The 24,999-nt window shown below is 37.1% G+C and overlaps 1 protein-coding gene across 2 annotated transcripts in view; it reads right to left on the reverse strand.

The window, feature by feature from the left end:
• Position 1: 1 nt before the first annotated feature.
• Positions 2-24,999, reverse strand: part of LOC116303340 (uncharacterized) — a 30,382-nt gene continuing 5,384 nt past the window's right edge. Inside the window, exons 6-31 of one of the 2 annotated variants that reach the window (XM_089033021.1) lie at positions 24,915-24,960; positions 24,226-24,364; positions 23,595-23,639; positions 22,487-22,564; positions 21,268-21,380; positions 16,931-17,030; positions 14,804-15,025; positions 14,465-14,596; positions 13,599-13,673; positions 12,631-12,804; positions 12,304-12,363; positions 11,928-12,011; positions 11,627-11,728; positions 9,092-9,271; positions 8,270-8,389; positions 7,622-7,731; positions 7,376-7,466; positions 6,447-6,542; positions 6,032-6,094; positions 4,979-5,004; positions 4,559-4,613; positions 3,391-3,447; positions 2,936-3,172; positions 2,456-2,509; positions 2,199-2,294; positions 2-1,537 (exon numbers count right to left, since the gene is read on the reverse strand). In XM_089033021.1, coding sequence (XP_088889147.1) covers positions 1,472-1,537; positions 2,199-2,294; positions 2,456-2,509; positions 2,936-3,172; positions 3,391-3,447; positions 4,559-4,613; positions 4,979-5,004; positions 6,032-6,094; positions 6,447-6,542; positions 7,376-7,466; positions 7,622-7,731; positions 8,270-8,389; positions 9,092-9,271; positions 11,627-11,728; positions 11,928-12,011; positions 12,304-12,363; positions 12,631-12,804; positions 13,599-13,673; positions 14,465-14,596; positions 14,804-15,025; positions 16,931-17,030; positions 21,268-21,380; positions 22,487-22,564; positions 23,595-23,639; positions 24,226-24,364; positions 24,915-24,960 — 2,621 coding nt within the window. In that variant the 3' untranslated portion in view covers positions 2-1,471. Of the gene's footprint in view, positions 1,538-2,198; positions 2,295-2,455; positions 2,510-2,935; positions 3,173-3,390; positions 3,448-4,558; positions 4,614-4,978; positions 5,005-6,031; positions 6,095-6,446; positions 6,543-7,375; positions 7,467-7,621; positions 7,732-8,269; positions 8,390-9,091; positions 9,272-11,626; positions 11,729-11,927; positions 12,012-12,303; positions 12,364-12,630; positions 12,805-13,598; positions 13,674-14,464; positions 14,597-14,803; positions 15,026-16,930; positions 17,031-21,267; positions 21,381-22,474; positions 22,565-23,594; positions 23,640-24,225; positions 24,365-24,914; positions 24,961-24,999 lie in introns of both variants that reach the window. The other variant, XM_089033020.1, reaches the window with a different exon arrangement.

The following is a 24,999-nucleotide window of genomic DNA, read 5'->3' on the forward strand; positions in this document are numbered from 1 at the left end:
ATTTACAGATACATATCGTTTTATTACTAGTATTTTTTACTCATTTTTAAACAAGGTTAAACAAATATGTAGATGAATATATTATGTGTTTATACATGGATTCTTAATATATTTACTAAAACCACTGAGAGAAAATTCGAGTATATTTTGCTTTCGAGGCGGGAAATTATAGCAAAGCAATGATCGAGACAATCAAACTTTCTCAGTTCGAGTTCCTTTTCATTTCATTTCATTCAAAATTATTCTAGTTTCTTTCTAGCACACATTTCTTTCAGTGTTATGTGCTTGGAGATCAGATAATAACATGGTTTGGGCGAGATAGAAATGTAAAAATTATTTAAGCTGTAAAAGGAAAATTGCTATCTTGCAGCCCTCTATAGACGAAAAAAGACTTTCAAAGCAATGAAAAAGTAGTACGAGTATAGTCTACACGCCTTTTAAATTTTATATCATAAAAAAACTAAAATAACTTAGAATTATACTTTAAAATATCAAAACACTCATTACACTCATTGGTGGAAACACAAAATATCAAAAGTAAACACTTAAAATATGATTATAAAAAAATATACCTAAAACTGTTGTAAAAACATCGCACACACGTATATACAGTCAATTCAAAAAACGTCGTCGTCGACCGGTTCCGAGCCTACGCTACTGGACCGAAAGGAATATGGGTAAAAATCACTGGTTAAATATTCGTTCTGAATTAATTGTTCCCGCTAGTAGCAAAGATAATAATGGCGAGTAAAAAATCCATTAAATGCATGTCTTCTTGGGTTTAAGGAAAGAAAAACAAAGTAGTTGTGATTCAGTTCACAATCCCGAAAATATGAAGGCACTGAAAAAAGTCTCCTTCAACATTTCCGCACGCCTACGAAGGTTCGTGCTTTAAACCAGGCATAACTAGTCAGATAAAATTATGGAGTCAACTCGGCTTCAATGATTGCTACCCAGAGTTCCTTTCGGTCCAGTCGCGTAGGCTTGAGTTGGTCGACCACAACATTTTTTGAATTGACTGTATATATACAGATATATTGTGTCAACTAGCTGTTCGAAAAGCCTGGAATTTGTTTACGTCAATTAAACGAATTATAATACACTCTACAAAATTATTCCATTCTGATTGGACAAGAGGAGTACAATTAAATCCCATATTGTACTCTCTAGAGTCCCAATTTTTAATCAATTTTTTGAGTGTATTATAAACAACAAATTGCACAATCTTCTCGTACAATTCGGAATTTATAGATACTCCGCGTGATGTTTTGAAATTATTAAAACTTTCTAAACATCACTCGTACCTATAAATTCCTAATTGTACTCGAGAGCGTTCGGATTTCCTATACTAATAAGACAGACACGTTAAAGCTTTCAATTAATTCATGGAAGGAAAATTTGATTTTCAAAGCTGCCATGTTGTACAAATTATGGCGGTGACGTCTTTTGTTTTTTCGATGAGTGGTGTTGTTTAAGGCGATGTATCAATAATCTTTTGCTGTAAGGATGCATACGCTCTTTCTAATTTCATGTTTTCCTGAAATTAAAATTAAAAAATAAAAATGAGGATATTTTCACATAATAATAAAGAGATTATTACATGTTAAGAGCTTGATATCGTTTTTTATTCACGAGTTTCCATATGATATCGCGAACGAGCGATTCCGCGAGTGAGCGATATGATATGGATGACGAGTAAATAAAAAACGAGATCAGGCTTTCAAACTTGTGACCGAAACCAAAAAATACACATATACGTACAGCCCTTAACAGCTTCGAAGCACTTCAAAAAGTTCTTTCTGTTGCCTCTTTACACGTCTATAAAACGCTTTATTTATTCGAACCACAGTTGTGGAACACTGTAAAATGCGATTTCTATCAATAGACACATGACAGTCATATCTGTATAATTGTATATTTTGTCTTGGGATGGACTCGACTCTATATCTATATATAAACCAGTCTTTCTCGATCATTACCAGATGACCAAAGTAAGACTATCTTTTAGAAAATAGAGCAGGGCAAGAACTTAAACTCTTTTAAAACGAGTTAAGGGTTTGGGATCGAATTTCCCACGACTGAATGCATTGCGTTCCAAACTCTTTTTGGCAATAGAAATTTGATTTTCCGAGATGGCGCCGCGGAAAATGATCTGGTCACCATTCAAGAAAGCAATTAAAACTGCTCTATTTCCAAACCTTTGTGGCGTGAGTGAGCATTTTCTGTAGTTTTGTCATCTCCAACATCTTTTGGCTCAACATGGCGGCATTCCTGTTAGCACGCTGGTCAGAAAGCTTTGAAACACAAAAACCAGGGGGAAAAATGTTTTCAAAATGAAATTAAAGAAAAATGTTGGGATACGTATTTGAAGTAAAGAGAACATTCTTGGTTACGAATGGTTTACATGCCCGTGGTTACTTTGGAAGGCTATGCCATGTGTAAGAAGGTAATTTACCTGTAGAGCTGAGTGGAGTTTTCTGGTTTGGTCTAATTCAGCACCGTCAACATACTACAATCAACAAAGAAACAAATGAGATAAGAACTGAAAAAACGAAATAAAAAATATCAGAGAAGCATTTGAATTAAATAATATTTAACCAAAAATAAATAAATAAACAAACAAATTAATAAATATGGCAACTTTGAGGCTTTCCCGTTTTATTTGGCCATGATAGTAATTAGCTAGACCACAATGCATCCTGTTTATAAGCCTTTTCATAGTTTAAGAATCGATTCCACTGCGCATGCGATTTTATCCCGAATTTCTCACCTTCTTTTGTCTAAGCCTTCTTTTGTTCTTAATTAAACAAAAGAAGGTGAGAAATTCGGGATAAAATCGCATGCGCAGTGGAATCGATTCTTAAACTATGAAAAGGCTTATTGAAGTAATAAAAGGCCTGTGCAATTTAGATCAGAAGTAGATGGTTGCACCTACCGTTGAATCAACAGTACTGACACTTGACTGACTCTCATTCAATGAATCACTTCTCAGACTATCATTCTGAGCGCGAAGCTGTTGAACTCTACCCTGTAAGTGACGTAAGAGCCTCGATGTGGAACTGTCCTCCCCAGGCCTTGGACTTGCGCATGAGCTGAAACTCGTGCCCATTCCACTGGTGCTTGTGTTTTCTAACGAGCAATGGCCGTTTACAATTGGACTGGACGCAGGAATCTAACATAAGATTAAAAAGCGTACAAATTTGCAACAACGTTTTGTTAAAGACATCTTTTGCTTGCGCTTAATGTTTTCTCATTTCAAACCAATTGCCATGCATTCTCTTAAGAATAAGATTCGTTTATTTTAAGTATTACAATTAGATAAAGGTATAATACTCTAGGGAATGACGTCATCTAAGTCATTTAGTCTCGAACTCGTCATGAGTTTCTTACCAATTTTCTTGTTTCTCTGAGATCTTTTTCAAGACGGTCTATCGTCTTCTGCATAACCTAAATGCAAATAAGTTTATTACTATTATGACTTTCTTTACTTTATACTAGATCTGCTTCCATTCATAGTACACCGATTACAGTGCGGACACTCGAACCATGCACACTTCAAGGTTTTTAAAACGATTTTGAATCATCCAATCAGAAGCGGATTCTTATTGAGTTTTAATTTTTTTACGATATATAGTGCATCAGTTATTTTAGAACAGCTACAATATACTTTGTCAATGAACGATGTTTTTGCTTTATTTCCGTAAATTATTGAAAGTTTGCACTTTATGCCACAGTTTTGCCTACTACCACGTTTTAATACGTGATTTAGCAGTTCATTAGTTCTATTCACACGGAGTGAGCTAAGATTAAAACATCAAAAGAATGTCCACCTTTTGTTATGATTGGATGGCGCCTAAAAAAGCTTGATTCCTTTGTTTCTACAGAGAGCTGTGATCGGTTAGTTATGAAAAAATGTCAAAAAAACCTCGAAGTGTTCATGGTTCGAGTGTTCGTACCGTAAGGAGGGATTAGTACAAAATACTGATATTCTTGTAACAAAGGTTTTACTCCATCAAGTAATAATAATTGATAATTTTTGGCCATCACGTTGAATGGCAGAACGATAAAATCCCTTTACTCTCTGGAATTTAATTCATGAAAAAACGATATTATCGTTCCTTCCATCTAACATGGCTGCCTGACGTGATGGTGAAAAACCTTCATTCTAAACCTTATTATAATGATGTAATGATAACCATATTTTATTTAGCATTAATTCTCAAATAATTCACAAATATTGAGATCTATAATGTTTTCCCATTTTAGATGACTAGATTGTAATTTCTTTTATGGTATCCAGGTGTCATAGATGTCAGAGTTTTGGCCAAAAGGCCGGGGGAAAAAATTTCTACGTTATTGCTATCCCGAGAAACAGCATTCAACATTATCATTTCTTTGTTTAACGACTGTGTATAAGAAGACAATTGAATCTTATTCCCTATAACACGTGGTCTGAAATGGGAAAACATTACGCCCAAGATAAAGAGATCTATTCTCTCGATGTTCTTGACGTTTTTTAGACAGATATTTTGGACATTACGTATTCAGAGATACTCACCGCTCTTTCTAACTTAAACTGCGCCATGCTCTTGTTCGTGTCTTCTTGCACTTGTCTTGGACGAAATGTAAATAACATTCATCAAATACCGTAGAAATGAAAGAGAAAGGAAGGGTGGGTGGATGGATGGATAGATGGATGGATGGGTGGATGGATGGATGGATGGATGGATGGGTGGGTGGATGGATGGATGGATGGATGGATGGATGGATGGATGGATGAATGCATGGATGGATGGATGAATTGATGGGTAGGTGGATGGATGGATGGATGCATGGATGGATGCATGGATAGGCGGGTGGATGGATGGATGAATTGAAGGGTGTGTGGATGGATGGATGGATAGCGTTGGGGAGGAAGGGTGGATAAGGGCAAAATAAAAAGCGGATTTGAAGGAGGAATAATTTTCTATGTCATTACCTTTTAAGTCTGGCAATTTCGTCGTCCTATATTAAGATATGAATAAGAAATAGAGATTACTTCACGGAAAGTGCGCGCGTACGGTTTTTATTCACGAGTTGTGAAGTATCATAAAACAAACGAGCGAGTGAATTTTATGCTACGAAAGAACGAGTGAACCAAAACTGTACAAAGCACTTTCCATAGTGTTTTCTGTTTAATATATTGATACGGAGATCATTAAGTTGGAATTAAAACATTATTTCAGTTTACAAAGTTCAACTAAAAATAATTCAAAGGCTAATTTAATTCCATATTTAAAAACGCTGTTTTACAAGCATACTAAACAACTTCTCTTCATAGTTTTTTACATTAAATTATCAAATTATAATCTTTTTAACTCATTCCTAGGCTCTATCTCACGGAATAAGGTTTAGTTTACGGTAAACGATTGAGAAAGCTTACCGAAGTTCCTTTTATTTAGTAAACTCGCCTTCTTCTAAGAACAACACTGCCTTCCCTCGTTGTTATAAATTTGTTTACACAACTTTACCACTGAGGTGGACAGAAAGCCTTACAGGTGTAGGGCCCGATTACGAGGAAACCGATAGATCGAACTAGAATTTGAAAGGTGATTTTTGTGGAGGGAGGAGAAACCGAAAACCCGGAAAAACCCTCGAAGCACAGGAAAGAACCAACAAACAACGTTAACTCAACTCAGATATGACACCGAGCGCCTGGCTTTTGATTGGACGTATCGTTTTTTCTCACACGTGAAGAAAAGCCGTACGTGGCTTTTGATTGGACGTATCATTTCTTTTCACACGTGAAGAAAAACCGTACGTGGCTTTTGATTGGACGCATCGTTTTTTTCTCAAACGTGAAAAAGGGATATGCGCATTGTGACTGGTCGGGAAAAGTGAACGAACGAAAGTATGTTAAACAAGATTTTAATGATATAATCTCGGTCTGTGTATAATAAATATCAATCAGTTATCGCGTTTTTCCTTGTACATAAGACATCATGTATCCTACCGCGTGAATGCCTAAAACTTAATGAACAAACAAACTCACCTTACTCTTGAGAGCCTTCTTGAATAGACTAATCTGTTGTTGTGTTAGATCTGCGCTATCAGGCTGCATCAACAAGTTGAAATTACTTAATCGTGTGGACTGTACTGTTATTTTTATCCAAAATATAACTTTATCATACAAAATTAATACTTGTTCTTAGGAATTTGGCCTATAGGTGACGTACGTTTGTCAAACAGATATCTATTGGACAATGCCTAAAAGTAGCTAAAGCTATTGTTTAAGGAAAGGCACATAAAATATATTAATGTTAATTAGTAATTTTTCATTCAACCACATCACTGAAAACGCATATAGACTTTTAGTCTGCCTTACATCCCATAATAAAACTAAAATGATAGCATAGGGTTACCAACCTTATCCAAATCAATGTCATGGCTATCAATGAATGTATTACCTGTTTCCTGAACGAATCGTTCTTGTGATACTCCATTTCCCTCCTGGCTTCAATCAAATGTTGTCTTAGCTCGGCATTACACGACTTTAGATTTGCCTAGAAAGGATTTCTTTACTGATTAGTTCCTGTTTCATGTTTCTGCGACCCAGCCCCCTCTAGAAGGAGCACGTTTTCACATGTTTTGGTTTCTGTTCATCAAACTTAACAAAATTGAGCATTTTCTATTTTTGAGTGACGAAAACCAATCGAAAACAGTCCTACATACAGTCCCTTTCGTCATCCCAAAGCAATGAAAAATAATAACATAAAACGAAAGATAGTCGCTTTTCACGTTACGTCATAAAAAAAAAAAAAAAACTAAACATGATATATGTTTTAAAAATCAGTAATATAGGTCACAAGGAAAACTAGTTGAAAACATAGTTGAAAACTTTTGCCTTCGACCAAGGGCGCTAGAACAGACGGATTGTGTTATATATGCATGTGTTTGATTCAGTTAGTTCGTAGAATTTGTATTGGATCGACATATATTTGTTTCAGTTATTCGTAGATTCTAAGTAGGTCACTTCTCTTATATATCGTATTGGCTGGTCGTATTTTCTGTTCATAAACATCCTTTCCTACCGATGGTCTTTGTGTTTTGAATAGCCGTATGCGCTATGGATGTTTACCGCTGTACTATCCAAGCGAAGTAGCGCCGTCGCTTCGTTAGCTATTAACTCCCTTTTAATAATTTAATAGAATTTACCTTCAGTACAGTAAAAAAGTCTATCAATTGTTCTACAGCCTTGAAAATTGACCAGTATATATAGTTTATACCGCTTTACTAGATTCTAAACTTTTATTTTATGATAATGTGAAATTACGCTTTTAAATGATGATGACGTAGGTGAAAATCGATAATTTCGTCTAAATAAAAAGTCAGTTACCAGTGCATCACGGGCAGGACTGTTAGTGTTGGATCCAGGACTTTCTCTTCCTGTGATACTACCAGTGAAACTGCTGGACAAACTGTTCGACCTGGAAGACCAGATGAACATTAAGTTGACAATAAACAAACAGTAATAAAAATAAAAAAAACGAGGAAATTGAATCAAATTTTTTGGAAAATACAAGGGGGTGACCTATGTTCATATGTCTGTTCACAAGCCTGGGCTACCTGTGGTAAGACTTACTTGATGGGCGTGGTGTTTGGTGATCCACCAATCACATCCGCCACTCGGCGACATTCCTCGTTAATTTCCAACACTATGTCCTTTTCATTTCTATCCGTAACTAGTGCCAGCTGAAATAAAACGACTATGATTATGAATCCAGATTACAGTACCCTTTCTGCATGTTCTGATTTTTCATTACAGACTCATTTACTCAGGAGTTAGCCTCATTCAGAAACTCCTAAGGGGTTGAGATATGTAACACTAAGACTGTGCTCCGGAAAATTCAGATATGCAAATTTGAAGTTTTTATACGATACTTGGAATTTTACGATTTGATTCAAGATGGCCGCTTCTATTATATTACGTACTAAAGAAATGTATGGCTGTTGTAAACACGTTTCAATTCTCTTATGAGTTTCTGCCTCATTTCAATGTCAAAATATTCACAAACACCAGATACCGTCTCTTACAAATACCAATGATAAAGTAAAGAATGCACAAACACTTTGAAATTCCACGGACCATCACTATAACAAGTTAATATTCTACACACAATCCGAGGCTAACTCTGAAAAACAAAGAACTCGACTAATAATAAAATACATCGTGGAAATTTCTTCCGGAATCAAAGTCTTGTTCCTTTGTTAAAAAATAAGTACTGCGTACCTCTTGAATTTTGTCTTTCAACTTAACGATTTGCTCTTTGGATTCTGATCTCAGTTGCGCGACTGCATTTACTTTTTCCTCTTGAGCGAGTAAATTTGTTTCTCGTAGTTTTTCGATTTCCTGAAAATTGAAAACAGTAAGAACGAATAAGAATTTATCATATAGACGCTATTGTTTTATTGGCAAATACGCCTCTCGTATGTTTCATACGAGCTACATCCGGGGCCAGATATCGATGGCGTCATTTACTTTAACGCGAGTTGCACAAAGTTTTTTTTTTTGATGTGCCTATATGATAAAATAACGCTGGCTTGGCGATATAAAGTTTAGTTCTCGTGGTGAAAACTTTTTTCACTCATTGCGCTTACTAGTGGAATATTTTCACCACTCGAAGATAAATTTCATATCTTCGCTCCACCGTGTAATATCCTAAAGTTGATAAAATACGATAAAATAACTCATTAAGGAATCAAGATTGGTTTTCCATACCTAATTTACAATGGTGAATCTAAATAAATAATCAGAAATCCTAATGCAAGCTAAGAATATAAATGAGAATGTGCTTGGGTGGCCGTTGGTAAGTCATGTTCTAGCTGACGACCTGCTACTATACAAAGCCGACTATTACGTTTCTGTGCTCTTAACTTCGAGACGTCTGGGTTTAGAGCTTCGTGAAATAAAAACATCTCTAGCTAAGTGAAAACACAATAAACATACCGTTTCAGGGGTTTAATTTTCATAGGATGCAGAAACATTAAACTGAAGTGCTACAAAATTAAGTCTCAATGCACATGCATGAAGCTAGGTTGATGCCATTCTCACCTTCTTCATTTTAAGTGCTGCTGTTTGAAGCTGATGATGGCTGGTTCTTTCTTCTTCGAGTTCAGCACGAACTTGCTTCAAAATATCGTCATAACTGTTTTTAATCTCGTCCAGTTTTTCTTTCTGTTTCTCTCGTTCTTTATCGACCGCTTCACGTTCTCTTTGAAGTGCGCTACGGATCTGAAATACAAAAGAGAGAATATATTATTAGTCGCTCTGAGGTTGATGAAAAAACTGGGTCGAGTTTGCATAACGGTGCATTCTGGGAATATTTTAGGGGACGAATTCTAGACGCCATCCTGGAAATTTCTCTTACAACAGTCCCACGATGCAGTGCAATGTTAATTCAACCCAGTTTCCCCCCCCCCTCCCCCCCCCCCAAAAACAATGATTTAAGGGACGACTCTTAAAACGCATGCAGTCATGCCCTCTTAGCCTTCTGAGATCGAAAAACAAAAGAAGAAATGAGAATAGCAAAACAAGCAGCTCCTGGTGATTCGAGGCTAATCCCACACAACCTGGAGTTTTAAAAGTCGTCAACTGCTGCATAGAACGAACTTCGCGTGACTGAGAAAAACATGCCCTGTTGCTGTAGTCGACACGAGTATCCACATTTGTCCGTATCCAAACTAGTGAAACTGAACCAATCTCGTACCTAGAGCTCCTCGGTTTCGTTCCTTTCCGGATGAAGCTTTGCTAATAGACTCTTCCAGAGTCTCTCGCTCGTCCGTTCCGTCTCCACGCTTAGAGACTGTAACGGTACAATGACCGAAAGGACTTATGGGTCCCGAAAACTTGGACCCAGCGTGCTTTGGGAACCAAAATACTTGTCCACAGTCTCTCTCGTTTTCGCCGCCATCTTGAAAATATTGAAACGAGAGAGACTGTGGACAAGTATTTTGGTTCCCAAAGCACGCTGGGTCCAAGTTTTCGGGACCCATAAGTCCTTTCTGTCATTGTACGAGCGGAACGGACGAGCGAGAGACTCTGGAAGAGTCTAGCTTTGCTAACAGCCGTTTTTTCCCCTCGATTTTCATTGGTCCAAATAGCCGTGCATGCCCGAACATCTCAAGTTATAAAAGCTAAAAGCTGCTTCCTTATTGGTTTAGGTTTAGAACACTTCACGCATACAGACGACTGACTAAATCTTCTTGTTTCCTAGGGCTCAGTTCTGCATACAATTTTAAAATGGCGGATTAGAATGCACGAGTTTGATCTTTGATCAACACTGTTGCTGTTTCAGTTTAATTTATTTTTGAAGATTTTAAAACGTCTTTGAGCTTAAATTTTTGTATTTTGAAATCAAAAACTCATAGAACGTCAGTTCCGTAATAAACTATGTGACCACGCCGAAGTACCAGACAGCTCGATATGTATCACAGGTGATTTCAACCTCAACTCTACCAACGTCCTATCACCTACACTCTTTAAACGGTTTGACTCAAATTGTTAAAGTGCTAACAAGGGGAAAACTCTTGACTGGTTAAACTCGCCAAGCGGTCAGCTTTCGGCCCAGCGCAAGAGAAGCAGTGTTAAACGTCCCATGCAAGCCCAACCAGGGGACCCTAATCAGGCGAAACACTAGGGATAGCTGTCTACGTGTATTTGGGCAATAGATAATTTAACTTTTCTCAGCTCCAACTTTTGAGAAAAAGTTTCAGATATTTCCTAGCCCTCTGTCTGATACCTTGGACAGATTTCTGCCCCTATAAGATCAACACGTATGTATAGCTTCGACTAGCAATAGACGACACCCCAGTTCAAAAAGTGCATTGCCGCACAAAACAGATAAAATTGTGGGGCAACGAAGTTACAAAGTCAGTTGCAATATGCAAAAAAATCATGCTATAACACGACTGAAAGTGAAAAATCTAAGATGGGCAAATGGGAAAGGGAAAAAAGTACCATCAACTGATAGATGACCAGAAGATTGTCAACATCGAGTCACTGCGCCAAAAGATTAATCAGTTACGGATGTTAATATGTTACGGATATCATTGTATCAGATATTCCTGAGGATTTACTTGTAAACCAAACATGAGGCCTAAGGATCCACTCGGTCAAGGTTAGGATGCCAAATATTATACTCAATGTATTCGAACACGCATCTCTCCTCATTAAGATGTACCATACATTATTACGTGAGGGATATCTTCCACCGATGCTCAAATGTGCTGTCGTTGATGATAGACTGTGAACAGTCCCTCTTTTCCCTCAAAATCCAGTCGAGTTCGGGTTTTTCCGGTGTTGGACGCACGCTGGGAGAAGAAAAGTAGCGTGCCGCTTCAAAGTCTCCCCCACTCCCCGCGCGTGCAATACCGGAAAAAACCGACTCGACTGAGTCTGGAGGGAAAAGAGGGACTGTTCACCAGCTATGATACCAGCTAGCCTACACTTTTTCCATACAAATCCTTATAAAATATTCGATTTTACATTTAATGCAATTTCATCTGCTATACTCCGCATTTTGAGCCCTAATAAAATATAAAAATATGTACGCGACGTTTCGACGTTATTACCATGCTTATTTCGTACCTGTTCTTGAGCTTCGGTCCTTAGTTTTTCACCCAGAAGTCTCGTTGCGTCTTCTTGTTGTCTGACCAGACCACGTAACATTTGAATTTCATCCTCCTTATTCTATTTTTTTTACAAAGAATCAATGAGAACACATGATCATTTGAAAACATGCTATTGGTTGGTTGGTTGGTCGATGGTCCAAGATATTACCATTGGAATCGTTTTAGTTTACTTCATGAAAATGAGAAATTGAGAGAGAAAGTTACAAACAAATTACAATAAATGGGATTCTAATTTAGCAGTGTCTCAAATTGACTACCTCTTGCAACTTGCTCGATTCTTCTAGCTGGTTATGGATCTTATCCTGTAGTCTACGAGTTTCTTGTATCTTTTCGTCATAGCTCTGGGGGGGAGAAACATTATTTCAGGTAAAAACTCTTTAAAGAGTTAAGTTTACTCATTCTTTTACAAATTCTCTGTGAACCTTTATCCCATCAGAATAAAAACTGTTGTTTAACCACGCGTAAGCCGCGCGGGGGAAATCTCTTGTTCCGGCCAATATGGATGCTGTGTATAAATGTCCATGATATCGATCCTTTTGCAAAATCAGTCTTTGCATGTCATACTGTGTAAACTTTAGTTCGCGGAAATAAAATAAATGAACCTATGAAGACAAGATAAATTGTCATACTCACTTGTTCTAAAGTCCGGTTTGAAGCAGAAAGATTTGCTTCACGTTGTCTCAGTGAATCCACCTGAGCACAAAAGAAAGCAATAAGTAAGCAAGCGGCTATAGAAATTCTTTTTGAAACACGTTTTGAACATTGAACTGTTTGGAGGCAATTATGTATAGATCATGAACTAAACAACTGACAAGATTTCACCTTCATCAGATTTAGCATGGAAAGCGGTTTTCAAATGAGTGTGGAACGTTAGGTTACTCAGACTTATATGGTACGGCATACGTAACATTGGAATGACAATCTATAAGATTAAAAGGGTTTATCAATCATTATAATCACCTCTGCTTTCAGTGCCTTTGCATAGTTTTCCAGTTTACTGTTTTCTTCTTTCAAACTAATCTCGTTGTCATACGCTTTCTGCTTTTCATCTATTAACTTGGTTTTCAAAAGATCAACTTCTTGTTCCTTTTCTCGTAAAGTGGTTTCTAGCTGCGAAATACGAAATTCTCCGTCCTAAAAAGCAAGAAAAATATCTTAGAGTTAAAGACTAATATAGCCCAAAAATAAATTGCCAAAATAAAGAGTTCCAAAAATAGGGAATGTTCATTTAAGGCCCAGCTTAGAACATGGTGCTTTGCGCGCCTTTTAGCGCCTGGCAGCCAATTAACATATATGAAAAATCGTAAGTTTATCGTATAAGTTTTTTAATTTCATCTGTTTCCATCTGGCATTTCAAGCTTTTTCCATCGGTTATAACGCTTTCTTATTAGTCCTTAAACATCGATGAGCAAATTTGTATGGTTATTTTGTGAATTTCACTACTCTTTTTAGTGAAAAAACTAGCTGAAATCAGGACAGACTATGAATGAATCCTTCGCGAGGAAGGCCACGACTTTCCAGTTCAGCCAAACTCATAAGGTTGAGATCATGTGTTATTTGACTTGTGGAATCAACGAAAAGCTTCTCTTGGCTTCGACAATGCAAAAAATAGTGACTTTGCCGAGTTTCTTCTTCATTTCCCGTCAGAACAGACGTGTCGATCTGTACTGTTCAATGTAAACAAAACAAAAATAAAAAAGCGCGCAAAGCACCACGGCCTAAGCTGGGCCTTTAAACATTGCGAAAATGGCGAGCGCGTTCCGAAAGAACAGTTTCGTAGAAATCAAAGATATTTTCGAACATGCGCAGAACGTTTTTAAGATTTTTTCATTAGGACAAAGGTAGACTGATTCCATAAGTCGTAGTTTTGTTCGTTTGGATGCGAATATATTTTACCACAGGAACCCCAGTTAATTTAATTTGTTCACCTGAATTCTTCTTAGAAGACCATCCATCTCTCTTTTTGTTTTTTCTTGTATTTTTTCCAACTGCCCTTCGTTTTCCTATAAACACAATCAAAGCAAGTTTATTAACACTAGGGCCCGGTTAAATGCAGCCTGGTTAGCGCAATTAGGCGGACAAATCCTTATCCAGTGGATAAGTTGATGCTGTTATCCAATAAATTTATCCATTGGATAAGATAGCGCTATCCAGGCTTCGTACAACTGGGACCAGGCGCTTAGTCCGGACTACTCACTTTAGGGACACTTGTCTTTTTATTTACTTGTTGCGCATTGATTATCGAAAGTCTACCTCCGCTCTAATCGTGGTACGAGCCCTGGACCCACTATCTATATTTCGTTTTTGTTGAGTTGATTCTCTTCTTTCTTGATTCGAGGAACACTCCAGTTTCGAATTCTCTTTGTTCAGTCTTAGTCTAGTTTGTGCGTTATAATATTCAGCTATTCAACTAAAACCCGTGGCATTTTAATCAACTCGTATTGTTCCATAGTACGTACATTCCTTACTATACAATGGACCTTAATAAAACAAAACAATACATTTGTACACAATCGAGGCTAAGACTGAGCAAAGGCGAACACGAAATGGTAGTATTTTTTTCCGCTTTTCCTCCCTCCACAAAAATCAACTTTTAAATTTTAGTACAAAAGTGACGAAGAGAAGCCAATATCAGATTTTGATTTTCATTATGAACAAACTCTACCGACATAAGCTGCCGAGTCCAGGAATCGAACCCTACACCCCAGAGGTGAGAGGCAAGTGTACTATCGCTAAACCAACCTTTAACTCCACCATACAAGCAAATATTATAAGAAAGAGCAAATGCAGTTACCCTTGTTAGACGAGTCTTGACAGCCTCGATCTCTCTTTCCTGGATTTCTTTTGATTCGTCTTGAAATTTCTGTATCGTGTGGATTCGTTCGTAGTGCGAGGAGCGGGCGTTTTCACGTTCTTCCTCAAGTTGCTAAGAAAAACAAAAACAGTAAAGTACATCTCGAACGTTAAAAACTAGGAACCTAGGGAACGGTCATTATTCATCGCGTCGGGTGGGATGGGGAGGGTTCCGAGGATTTCAGGGAGATCACATGTTTTTCAGACAAATAGGACAACACAAAGACTAGTAGCAACCGCCTACTATTGTCAACTTTAATAGCGCGATGTGTATACTCACTTTTCTTAATCTCTGAATATTTTCCTCTAAAGATCGCTGTCCGTCGCGAAACTGTTCCTGTAACATTCCAATCTTTTCCTGGTGGAGTTTGTTTTCGTTTTCGAGAGTTGATTCTGACTGTTCAAGCTTGGTTTTGAGTGTTTCTAACTCTCGTTGCAGTTTATTGTTGTCTAAAGACAACTCTAGTACTTTCCTTTCATTTTTTCTGTCTACTTTGAAAGTCTAGGAAAGAACAGAAAAGAACATAAAAGAACAAAAATTACTGAACAAGAAAAAGAAATTTGTTCTACCTGATAATAAAATTAAATTTGATCGAAAAATAATACTATTTAAGTGCTACTTGGACGAAAGTCTTTCGAAATTTAATTCACCAAAAACTTCACTGTAATAATCTTTAAGGATTTCCCCTGATATTTTGATGGGAAGTACTTTTTACGGAGTCTGGTGTAATGCAACTCAACATTAAACATCACTTCGTATATTTCTATTCTATTCCTATGAAGCCCAAAGGTCGGCTGACATTACTCGTGAATAGAATTGATTTTTTTGTCTCATCTTCCGTTATGAATATGAAACGTCCACCTTCAGCTGAGACTCTAGTTTCAATAGCACCTTAATTATGTGGAATTCACTACCATTAGAAATTAAGAAAGGTTCTACAATTGGCACTTTAAAAAAAACTTTTTATTATTGTGTTTGATCCCGATCGTGTAAGAACCTTCCTTCCGCAAACTATTTGTTCTAAATGTAGATCAACCAGTTCTAAACGCGCGGACAGATGGTGTAACATTGCACACAACATTGCACGCAACAAATTTGGATCGGGGTGACACACCTCGCAACGAAATCATGCAACATCGCTTGTGTCAGCCTGCTATGTTAAGATATTTGGTCAGCATTTATAAATTTGGTGCAAGCTGATTGGTTGGGAATTTCAAAATGTTGCACGCGATGTTGCAGCCATGTTCATATGATGAAATTCGTTGCGCGCAATGTTGCAAGAGTAGAGCGCGATTCAACTTCAGATTTGTTGAATGCAATGTTGCGTGCAACAAATTTCAGGAGTAGACAAACTTTGCAACAGTCGTGTTGCGCGCAATGTTGCACCGTGTGCCCGTACCTTAAGTTTTCCATTAGAACTGATTATTTGTCTATCGTCTTCCTATATTTATACACCTCTATTTCAAAAAACGTTGTCATTGCCAAAGGAAATAGGCGATAGGTCATTCCGAGACGGTCCAAAACAGCTGAAACAGCTGTCCACGGTTTCTAGTTGAGCTGGCTCATTTTTTACGCGACTTGAAGTTGTGAAAGGCCCATTGGCCCTCTTCTTCAGTCGTTTCATTCGAGGCTCGTAATTTACCTTTTATTACGCATGTTTTTATACGAGTTTATTTACAATTTTTAATTTATTTCAAACGTTTTATTTTGTCAATATTTATTAGCGTTTATCTCGAAAACAAATTCGGTGACCCCCGTCTTTTATTTCATATCTCTTACTCCAATATTATCAAGTATCGGCATGCCAAATTACATAAAATTGACATTACAACTTCATTTGCCCGCGAACGTTCTTTTAAGAGTCATATAGATGTATTCCACAACTAATATCAGCAATGCTACTAAGGGGAGGGAGTGAGAACATAATTTTTCTCTTCCGCAAATAACAAAAAGATAGAAGATTTACTGTGCGTATACTCCAACCGGGACCACTTTGATAAACTAGCGACATTTAGGTCAAATATTTTTTAACCAGCCAATCAGATAGCCCATTGATATAATAAGAGCGTGAGAACATGATAATCTGATTGGCTAACGCTGTTTTCAGTTCAATCTCTGTCTAGTTTACTATTATCTGATTGGTCAGTTTTATTAAAGTGGTCCCGGTTATAATGTGTTCTCACAGTAAGATAGCAAGAGCGCTTGCGAAGGCGCGTCCGTGCTTTTCGGTTACGAATCGGCAAGAAATCGTAAGAAATCTGACGAAAACAGTATTTAGATATCTTTTTGTATTTTTCTAGAAAAGTATGTACTTGAGATGAAATGAATTAAAATGAATGAGATTAAAGAATTTCAAATTTTCGAGCAGCAATGGGAAGGAAATTACTCGCCTAAAATTCGACATACCTCGTTTGCTTCTTGCTTTTGTTTGATTAAAATATTTTCCATTTCTTTGATGTCTTGTCGGGCTGAGTCTCGCTCGACTTCTAGATCCATTAATTCTGACCTGAACAAAAGTAGGAAAAATGAGTAGCCATCATTGTGACCTTGAGTAAACTTGACATTATAAATGTATTATCTGCAGAAAAATCTACAGATAACTTTACCTTTATCACGTCACGTTCTCGGCCAACAAGAACGAGATAGTGCTGAGTAAGATGAAGGTTTATATACTGAATCAGTTTATTTAATTTAAGAGGAAATTTTTTTCAATAACGAGCAATAATAGCAAAAAGCGCCAAAAACTAGACCTTCGTATGAGTTTTGATCCCCATTTTCGTTTTGGGTTAACACTCAAAACCTTTTTTTAACAGTTAGAAACTGATGTACTATGATAAAATGCTTGTTTGAAGGGGTATTTTCAATTGTACAAAGATGTTTTGTTGCAATTGTGTTAGAATGTAGCTTTGTCAGGCTTTTTTATAGAAAACGTATGGGAAATAAGCAAATAAAGGCATAAACCTTATTTTCGATTCAAATTTTTGCTTTGGGTTAACACTTTGATTCCACTTTCATCGGTCATCTCCACTTCCAAACAAGTTAAACTTTCTGAATAACAAGATTTTAGCCTTGTACAACAGCCTTTCTTCAAGAAAATAGTTTTTGGCGCTCACCGCTTGAATACGGAAAGATTTCTCTCCTAACATAAAAAAATTATTTTCAACATCCATTTGAGAGAATTTGTTCAAGTGTTGAAAATTTGTAAGAGCAAGTGTTCACACACTTGCATTCTTAAGACAAAGCAAATGTCGTTAATGACAAGACAAACTTTAATTAAATCTGCTTGTTCATTTAACGCTGACCAAGTTCCTAAATATTTTGTTTGCTATAGTTAATAGTATTTTGCCTGCAACCTAAGAACTTTGCTATTAATTCAAGCGCTTTTCATGCAATATAGGAAGGAAAATCATTAAGGATTTAATTATTAAGAAAATTCTAAAAACAAAAAAATGAATTAGTAAAGTGGTAGAAACTCTAGCCCTAAATCTTTTGCTTGCTTTTTTGCTCAAATCCAAAAGCTTTTCATGCAAAAAGAAAGAGCCTCATTAAGAATTTAAGAATTAAAGAAAATATTAAAAAAAAAAAAAAAAAAAAACCCAATAAGATATGATTTTTTTTAAAAATTATAAGGAAAAGCCTGAAAAAAAGTCATCCGTTTTGGGTCGAAACAAAACAAAAAACTTATATTTTTACAGACAAACAAAAACCAAACTTCATAATTCAAATTCGTTAGTGCACTGAATTTCAAATACGTTTAATTACTGAGTTTACTTTCAAAATTGCACATTAAGCCTGAATTAAATGACTAGTTTTTCTTGTTTTTGCCGATTTTTAAAATTTTTTGCCCAAGATTGTCAGCATCTATCAGTAGTCATTTTCGTAAGATTCCTAGAAATCAGTTATTTTAAAAACCATTACCATTTGAATAATTTTCATAAGTGAATTTTCATAAGTGAATTTTCATAAGTGAATTATGTAAATTATCGGAAAGACTATCTACAGGAGTTCTGCCACAACTACTTATAAAAGAAAGTGTCTTCCAAGCTAGCGTGAGATAACTGTAGCTTATTGAGACTACGTTGTTAAATTGAGGACTAGGTCCACCGAAGAAAAACTAGTAATACTTAAAACAAACACGTTTGACTAAAGAAACTTATTTTTGGGAAAGAAGAGCAGAACAGAACAGAACCATGGCTGACCTTAACAACACTTCACTTCAACTTCGACATTTCTTCAACTCTACATCAAGATTCGAGGAATATTCTTTCTCGATGTCGTTACAACGTCTCACTAGAATAACCTGTGGGATTCTCCTCTGGTTTATCGTGTTGTCAGGCGTCTTTGGTAATGGTGTAGTTATCAGTGTTCTTCGACGAGAGTTGAAGCAAAACATGACCATCACTTATCTATTGATCACACATCTGTGTGTTGCAGACATCTTTGGCTGTGTTTTAGACATGCCTTTAATTCTTGCCCAGTTTGTCTTCAACGTCCAGGGCAAAATACTCCACGTAATAAGTGATATAAACTTTGTGGTCTGCTCAGCAATCAGTCTTCTTAACTGTCTGATAATCAATCTGATGTGTCTGAGTCGAAGAGACGCGTTCAATATACTCAGCGATCCTGTACTAACAGTCCCAAAGCTAAATATCATTTTGCCCGTCATTTGGACGGTTTGCGTTAGTGTCAGCGTATCAATGGGAACAGCAGCCTTACTATTCGGTCGTAAACAATGGTACCTTCAATCCCATACAGACGTTAGGAACGTAGGAAATTCTATCATCGACATCGGATCTGGGATTATTAGCGTCTTCTGTGTACTCGGCACCTTTTTAAATATGATCACATCCTTCTGTTTAGCGTTGAGAAAAATCAAGGCTCACAATGCCATGCTACAGCGAAGCATGATCCAATCTAGACTAGACTTAGAACGTAAAATGAACCTTTCTGCTTTGATCTTAACTTCAGCATTTCTTGTTAGCTGGATGCCCTGGTTGATAGTACGATCGCTTCATTTAGTGACTGCAGATGTACAAAGTGATATAGCAGCAATAGTAACAGCCATCATTGGTATTAATCACTGTATTAATCCACTGGTTTATGCTGGGACGATTTCAGAGTTGCGTAGAGAGATAGGAAAGTTTCTAAAGAATTCCTTCAAATATCCGTGCAGTTGCTGGAGAAGGGTTGTCCGGCAGACTCGGAGAACAAGTGTCGTTTCAAGCAAAAGAATGCATCCAGAAAGCACACTACACGAACTCAGCAATGTGACAACAACCAAGACGACCAAGACATTAAAATAGTTATTACAGAAACGCATTGTTAACCGTGTTACGTGACACTGTTTAAGCGCTATTCGTTGCCTTGCTTGATATAGCTATTCCTTCACCTGCTTAAGTTACTTCACTTGCTTCAGTTCCTTTACTTGCATCAGATACTTCACTTGCATCAAAAGCACTAGGTGCTCTTGTATAAATTTCAATATTAAGTCGTTTCTAACAAAATGATTTATTAACAGATAAATTTAGATAAAATTACGAGCTCAAAACAGGTCGTAAATGAATTATTTTCCACGACATTACTGAAATGTTTTGAAATGTTCGGCTTGATATTAATTCCGATTTCAGTAAAAACATGCTTTTTCGAAAGTTCCATCTTTTCAAAAAAGGTTTCCCCAATGAATTGTTTGCGTCCGCCAATTAGCGGTTCAAGATGAAAGGCAGCGCGCTGAGAGAACTCTATGGTCGAGCCACCTTAAGGCCTGGCTGAACGAGGGAACATGTTTCCAGAAATATGTTTACCGCGCCCAAGTTTCCTCGATGTTTCCCAGTTTAGCCACATGCGAAACATTGCTGCGTGCAACAAATTTTGCTTCCAAGATGCAAAAAATGTTTTTGCAGTGCGGCAGAAACATTTCATGTTTCCAAGACGCATGGAAACATTGTTTCCCGATGTTTCCTGACAGTTTTACCACCTTAGGAAACATTTAGGGAAACGTGTTTCTGGAAATAAGTTTGTTCGTTTAGCCAGGGCCTAAGACTAGCTTGATAAAACAGGAATTTTAATATACCGTAATTTGATTATCATTAATTCTAGTGTACTTTATTTTCACATGAATATCTTTAATCTTATTCTTAATAATAGAATTATAAAATTTTGAAGAGCTTGATCCATTTCGAAAACTTCGGACTTCTCGAATAATTAAAGACAGTTTATGAAGCGATATAAATAATAATGCAGATAAATGCTGATAAACACGCACAAGTCTTCAAGAGTTTGTTTTCATGGAACGTATTTTGGCAAAAATTGGTAATGTTTTATTTGCCTATTTTAAAGAAATCTATAAAAAGAAGTCCATTTTTCTGCAGTAAGTTTATAACAACTTTGAGATGTGAGACAATTTGCCTTTCCTCAGTCTTAGAACCTTCGAGAAGCTATTAGATTATATATATTTTGAATTTAGCGTAGACAATAATTTTTCTCTGTAGCAAACCACTGCCATTATTTGCGACCTGTCCCTCCTTCAGTTTCCCACACCGATTTCTTTCGGCATATTCTGGATTTTCTCCCTCCCTCTGTAAGGTCCAGCCCATTGGTCGAATATGTGGCACAAGCTGCATGAAACTTTGCCTATACTGTATCATACCCTGTTGATTCACCTACAAAGCACTTTGTGTTGTCAAGCAAAAACAAGTGAGGCAATTTTTAAGGAACATTGCCTAGTATAACACCACGCTTCATACCTGGTTTTCGTTACTTGTTGTCGGTACTGCTCGACCAGGTTTTCTGAGGTTTTGATATCCGCTCTTGTTCTTTTTAACTTATCATCGAGTACTTGTACTTCTTCAAGAGCAACCTGAAACGAGCCATCAGTTACGCCTCGTTGTTTTATACCTAATAAAACACTCCTACTCGTTTTTTAAATACTACTAAGTCACTATCACTACACTATTTAAGTCTGGTGTATAGTCTTCTGGTAGAGCAAATGGTCGTATAACAAAGCGACCACTTTTTATGTAAGTTTGTTCGAAGGGTGGTCGTCTGGTGCAAGGAAAGGTCATATAGTTATTTCAAAAACGTTTGTCACCTGAATAACCACAAAGCTGAGACCAGCAAGGATCAATGAGTAAATAAATTCAACATATTTCAAATACTAGATGTCTATTGATAGACTTGAGATCTTTTACAGTTACAATTTTATCTCCTACTTTATCCACAAGCTTCAGTTCTTATCAAAAGCTTTACTTGTTTAATATGAAATAGGGTTTACAATGATCCTCAGCGTCCTCAACTTTGTAGATTTTGGTGACTTTAACAAATTGACATCAGTTTTTTCGGTGTCTCTCCTCTTATTGACGATAAATTGCATCATCACATTGTTAAGATAGTGTGTCCGCATACTACTAATGACGCAATTTATCGTCAATAAGCTAGAGGACAGACACATAAAAACTGATGTCTGTTGAATGATAGAACGAATGGTCGTATGATAGAGGTGACTACTACAGGTGAAAGTATGAAAGATGATCGCATGATAGAACGAATGGTCGTATGATAGAGGTGACTACTACAGGTGAAAGTATGAAGGAGGATCACATGATAGAACGAATGGTCGTATAATAGAGGCGACTACTACAGGTGAACGTATGAAGGATGATCGCATAATAGAACGAATGGTCGTATGACACAGGTGACTGCTACAGGTGGACGTATGAAGGATGATCACATGATAGAACGAATGGTCGTATAATAGAGGCGACTACTACAGGTGGACGTATGAAGGATGATCACATGATAGAACGAATGGTCGTATAATAGAGGCGACTACTACAGGTGAAAGTAGGAAGGATGATCGCACGATAGAACGAATGGTCGTATGATAGAGGTGACATAATGAACAGAGGTCCAAGGTCGTTTTATTACAGGTGCTTAATTAATAATATTACAAACCTTCTTCCTTACTAAGGCTTTATCGACTTCATTTTGAATCTCAAGTAACGTCTTGGAACTTTTATTTAGTTGATCCTCTGTTTCATGTAGCTGGTAATAAAACAAAGCAATTAGCATTTAAAACACGGGCTACCTGTGCTTGAGATCCGAAAAGACCGTTTTCACGATTCCAGAACAGGAGCATATTATGAGAATTATCATACATTTCTATGAACTTTTTTTGATAAGAATTCATAAAATTGATTATTTTCTCTTTAAATATAAAACTGGCTTCTGAATTTTGATTAATTTGCGTTTTTCAGTTTTGTGGCCCATCAAGATTGGATGCGCACGCAACCTTGCGTACTTTTTAAGTAATAGTCAATTCTTAGCGTGCGTAAATCTATTTATGGTGCACTGGGTAGTTGGGAGAGCATTATGGTAGCGTGAGAGTTGCACGAGGCGGAGCTGTGACAGAGCAGTGACCGAGAAGTCATAGCGATCTTTGTTGGAGCTTGGCTTCATCACAATCTGAACATTTTGAACCGTATATTTTTTTTGAAAAAGAGTCAAAAGAATGAATCAGTAGCTTTACTTGGACTCCAGTAACAATCATGGTATTTTGCTGGACTGCTGTGGTGACTTGTACGGAGGATTGAGCAAGAAAAACGCTGGCCGATGAAAGGGCGAATATTATAGTGAGCCAAACTTGAGCTCAAAAAAAATAAATGTGCTATGAGCTTTTTATGGAAAGAAAATCAATAGTTATATTTTACCTAAAAATGTACAGAAAGGTAAACCAGCTAGTAGTCTTTTTAGGTTTATCAGAATGCTCGCACTTTTCACAGAATTTTCACCAATTTGGCGTCACAAGCGTTCTCCATACAAGTGCTCCAAACATTTTTTCTTTATAGATACAGAGCCAATCAGAGCGCGCGTTATATCTTAGTTATGTTATAAGTTGATGTTTACGGCCTGTCAATCAAGGCTTTTCCACGACATTCCATATGCGACGGCAAATTGTACGATTCCGTGCGCGAAAAGCACTACATAACAGTTTAAGAAACCAAATAAACAAGCAAGCAATATTATATGAATATGAAGCAGAAGGAAAGAATTGGAAAGATGTAGCTCAAACTACCTTCTTTTCCATGTACAACTTTTTTTGGATATCAGAACTGTCAACCTATGAAAAAAAAACATGTTATCGGTCTTGTTTGAGGAATACCCGACGGTTGCGTTTAGCAGGGTCCTTGCGAAGGAGGATTTCCCACTTTTCCCACTCCAATTCAAGCCCCAAACAATATCGATGTCAACCTCCATATCATTTCCTTGTATACAACCATTCGGCTGCCTTGATAAGGCACTAGCCTTTTCTCTGGGCCTTTGGTTCGACTCCCGGTAGACTTTGCATCACTTGGGATTAGCGTTTGTTAGGTTTCTCCCTTGATTTAAGTGATTTTCTTGGGTTCTCTACTTTTTCTCCCTCCGCAAAACCGATGCCCTGATTTAGATCAGACCAAGCTGAGGCTGCTTTAGGTTCAATCACTGAGTTAGCTGTGACTTTCACCAACCCTAATTGTTTCAAGGTATCGATTAAAAGTCTGAAGATTTTAATTGCGGAAATTGAGAGAAATTGTTGTTGCGAGAGATGACACATGCTTAAATTTCCTCTTGCGCCCACAATGAAATGGGAAAGGATTTCGAAAATATTACATCGTCTGCGCAAAACAAAATTTGTAAAACAAGCATTGACAGCTGAATACACCTACCTTGCTACTGATTCCAGATGACACATCTCTCTGCGCAGTTTTGTGCGGAGTTGACGTGTAAAATCCATCCCATTGTGGCTCGCCCTCCACCTCGTTCAGTCTTCTCTGACCACTTTCAGAATATCGCTCAATTTTGTACCTTGATATTTAAATATTCATATTTAGAAGCCACATTCAAAGATTGGGATACCTGTGGTAGATTTTCAAGTTGGTGAAGCATGCACTCTGACCGCAATGCATTACTATGTATTACGAAATACGAGTGATTTGCAAAGACATCAACGACCAACTAGACTTGCTCCAAGTGTCGCTCGCTAGTTGTTGTTTTTTTCGCTGCAAACTCGGATTCAAATAGCGCACTTTCGATTGCGACAGTGTCCAAGGGGAATGGCGCGAAGAAAACGAAGAGGCGGGCGACACTTTTAAAACTCGGCACCTCATTAATATTCGCGGTGACGTACATTGATTTCAATAATACTGGCTTCACCCGATCCGTATTAATTAAATAAACGCCGTAGTTTGTTGTCTTATTTTTTTCTAGTTCCCTTTTATTGCCTTCCCTCCTATCATTTACTCTCTTTCCACGTCTTTTTATTGCCCATTGAATATTATCTTTGTTTATCTTTCCTTTCCTTTTCACTCGAATTAATTTGACATCTCCCGGCAATTCAAGATACAGTACTGCTTACCCGTTTGGAGCTTTTTCTGTTGAATAAGCTGGTCCACCGGGTTGGTCTGAAACACAAACACAAAATTTTCCATAACCCGTCCGTA

This window comes from Actinia tenebrosa, unplaced genomic scaffold (assembly GCF_029948245.1).
Source record: "Actinia tenebrosa isolate PJP-AT-01 unplaced genomic scaffold, QUT_ActTen_1.0 PGA_scaffold1__47_contigs__length_23844297, whole genome shotgun sequence".
Classification (NCBI taxonomy): Eukaryota; Metazoa; Cnidaria; class Anthozoa; order Actiniaria; family Actiniidae; genus Actinia; species Actinia tenebrosa.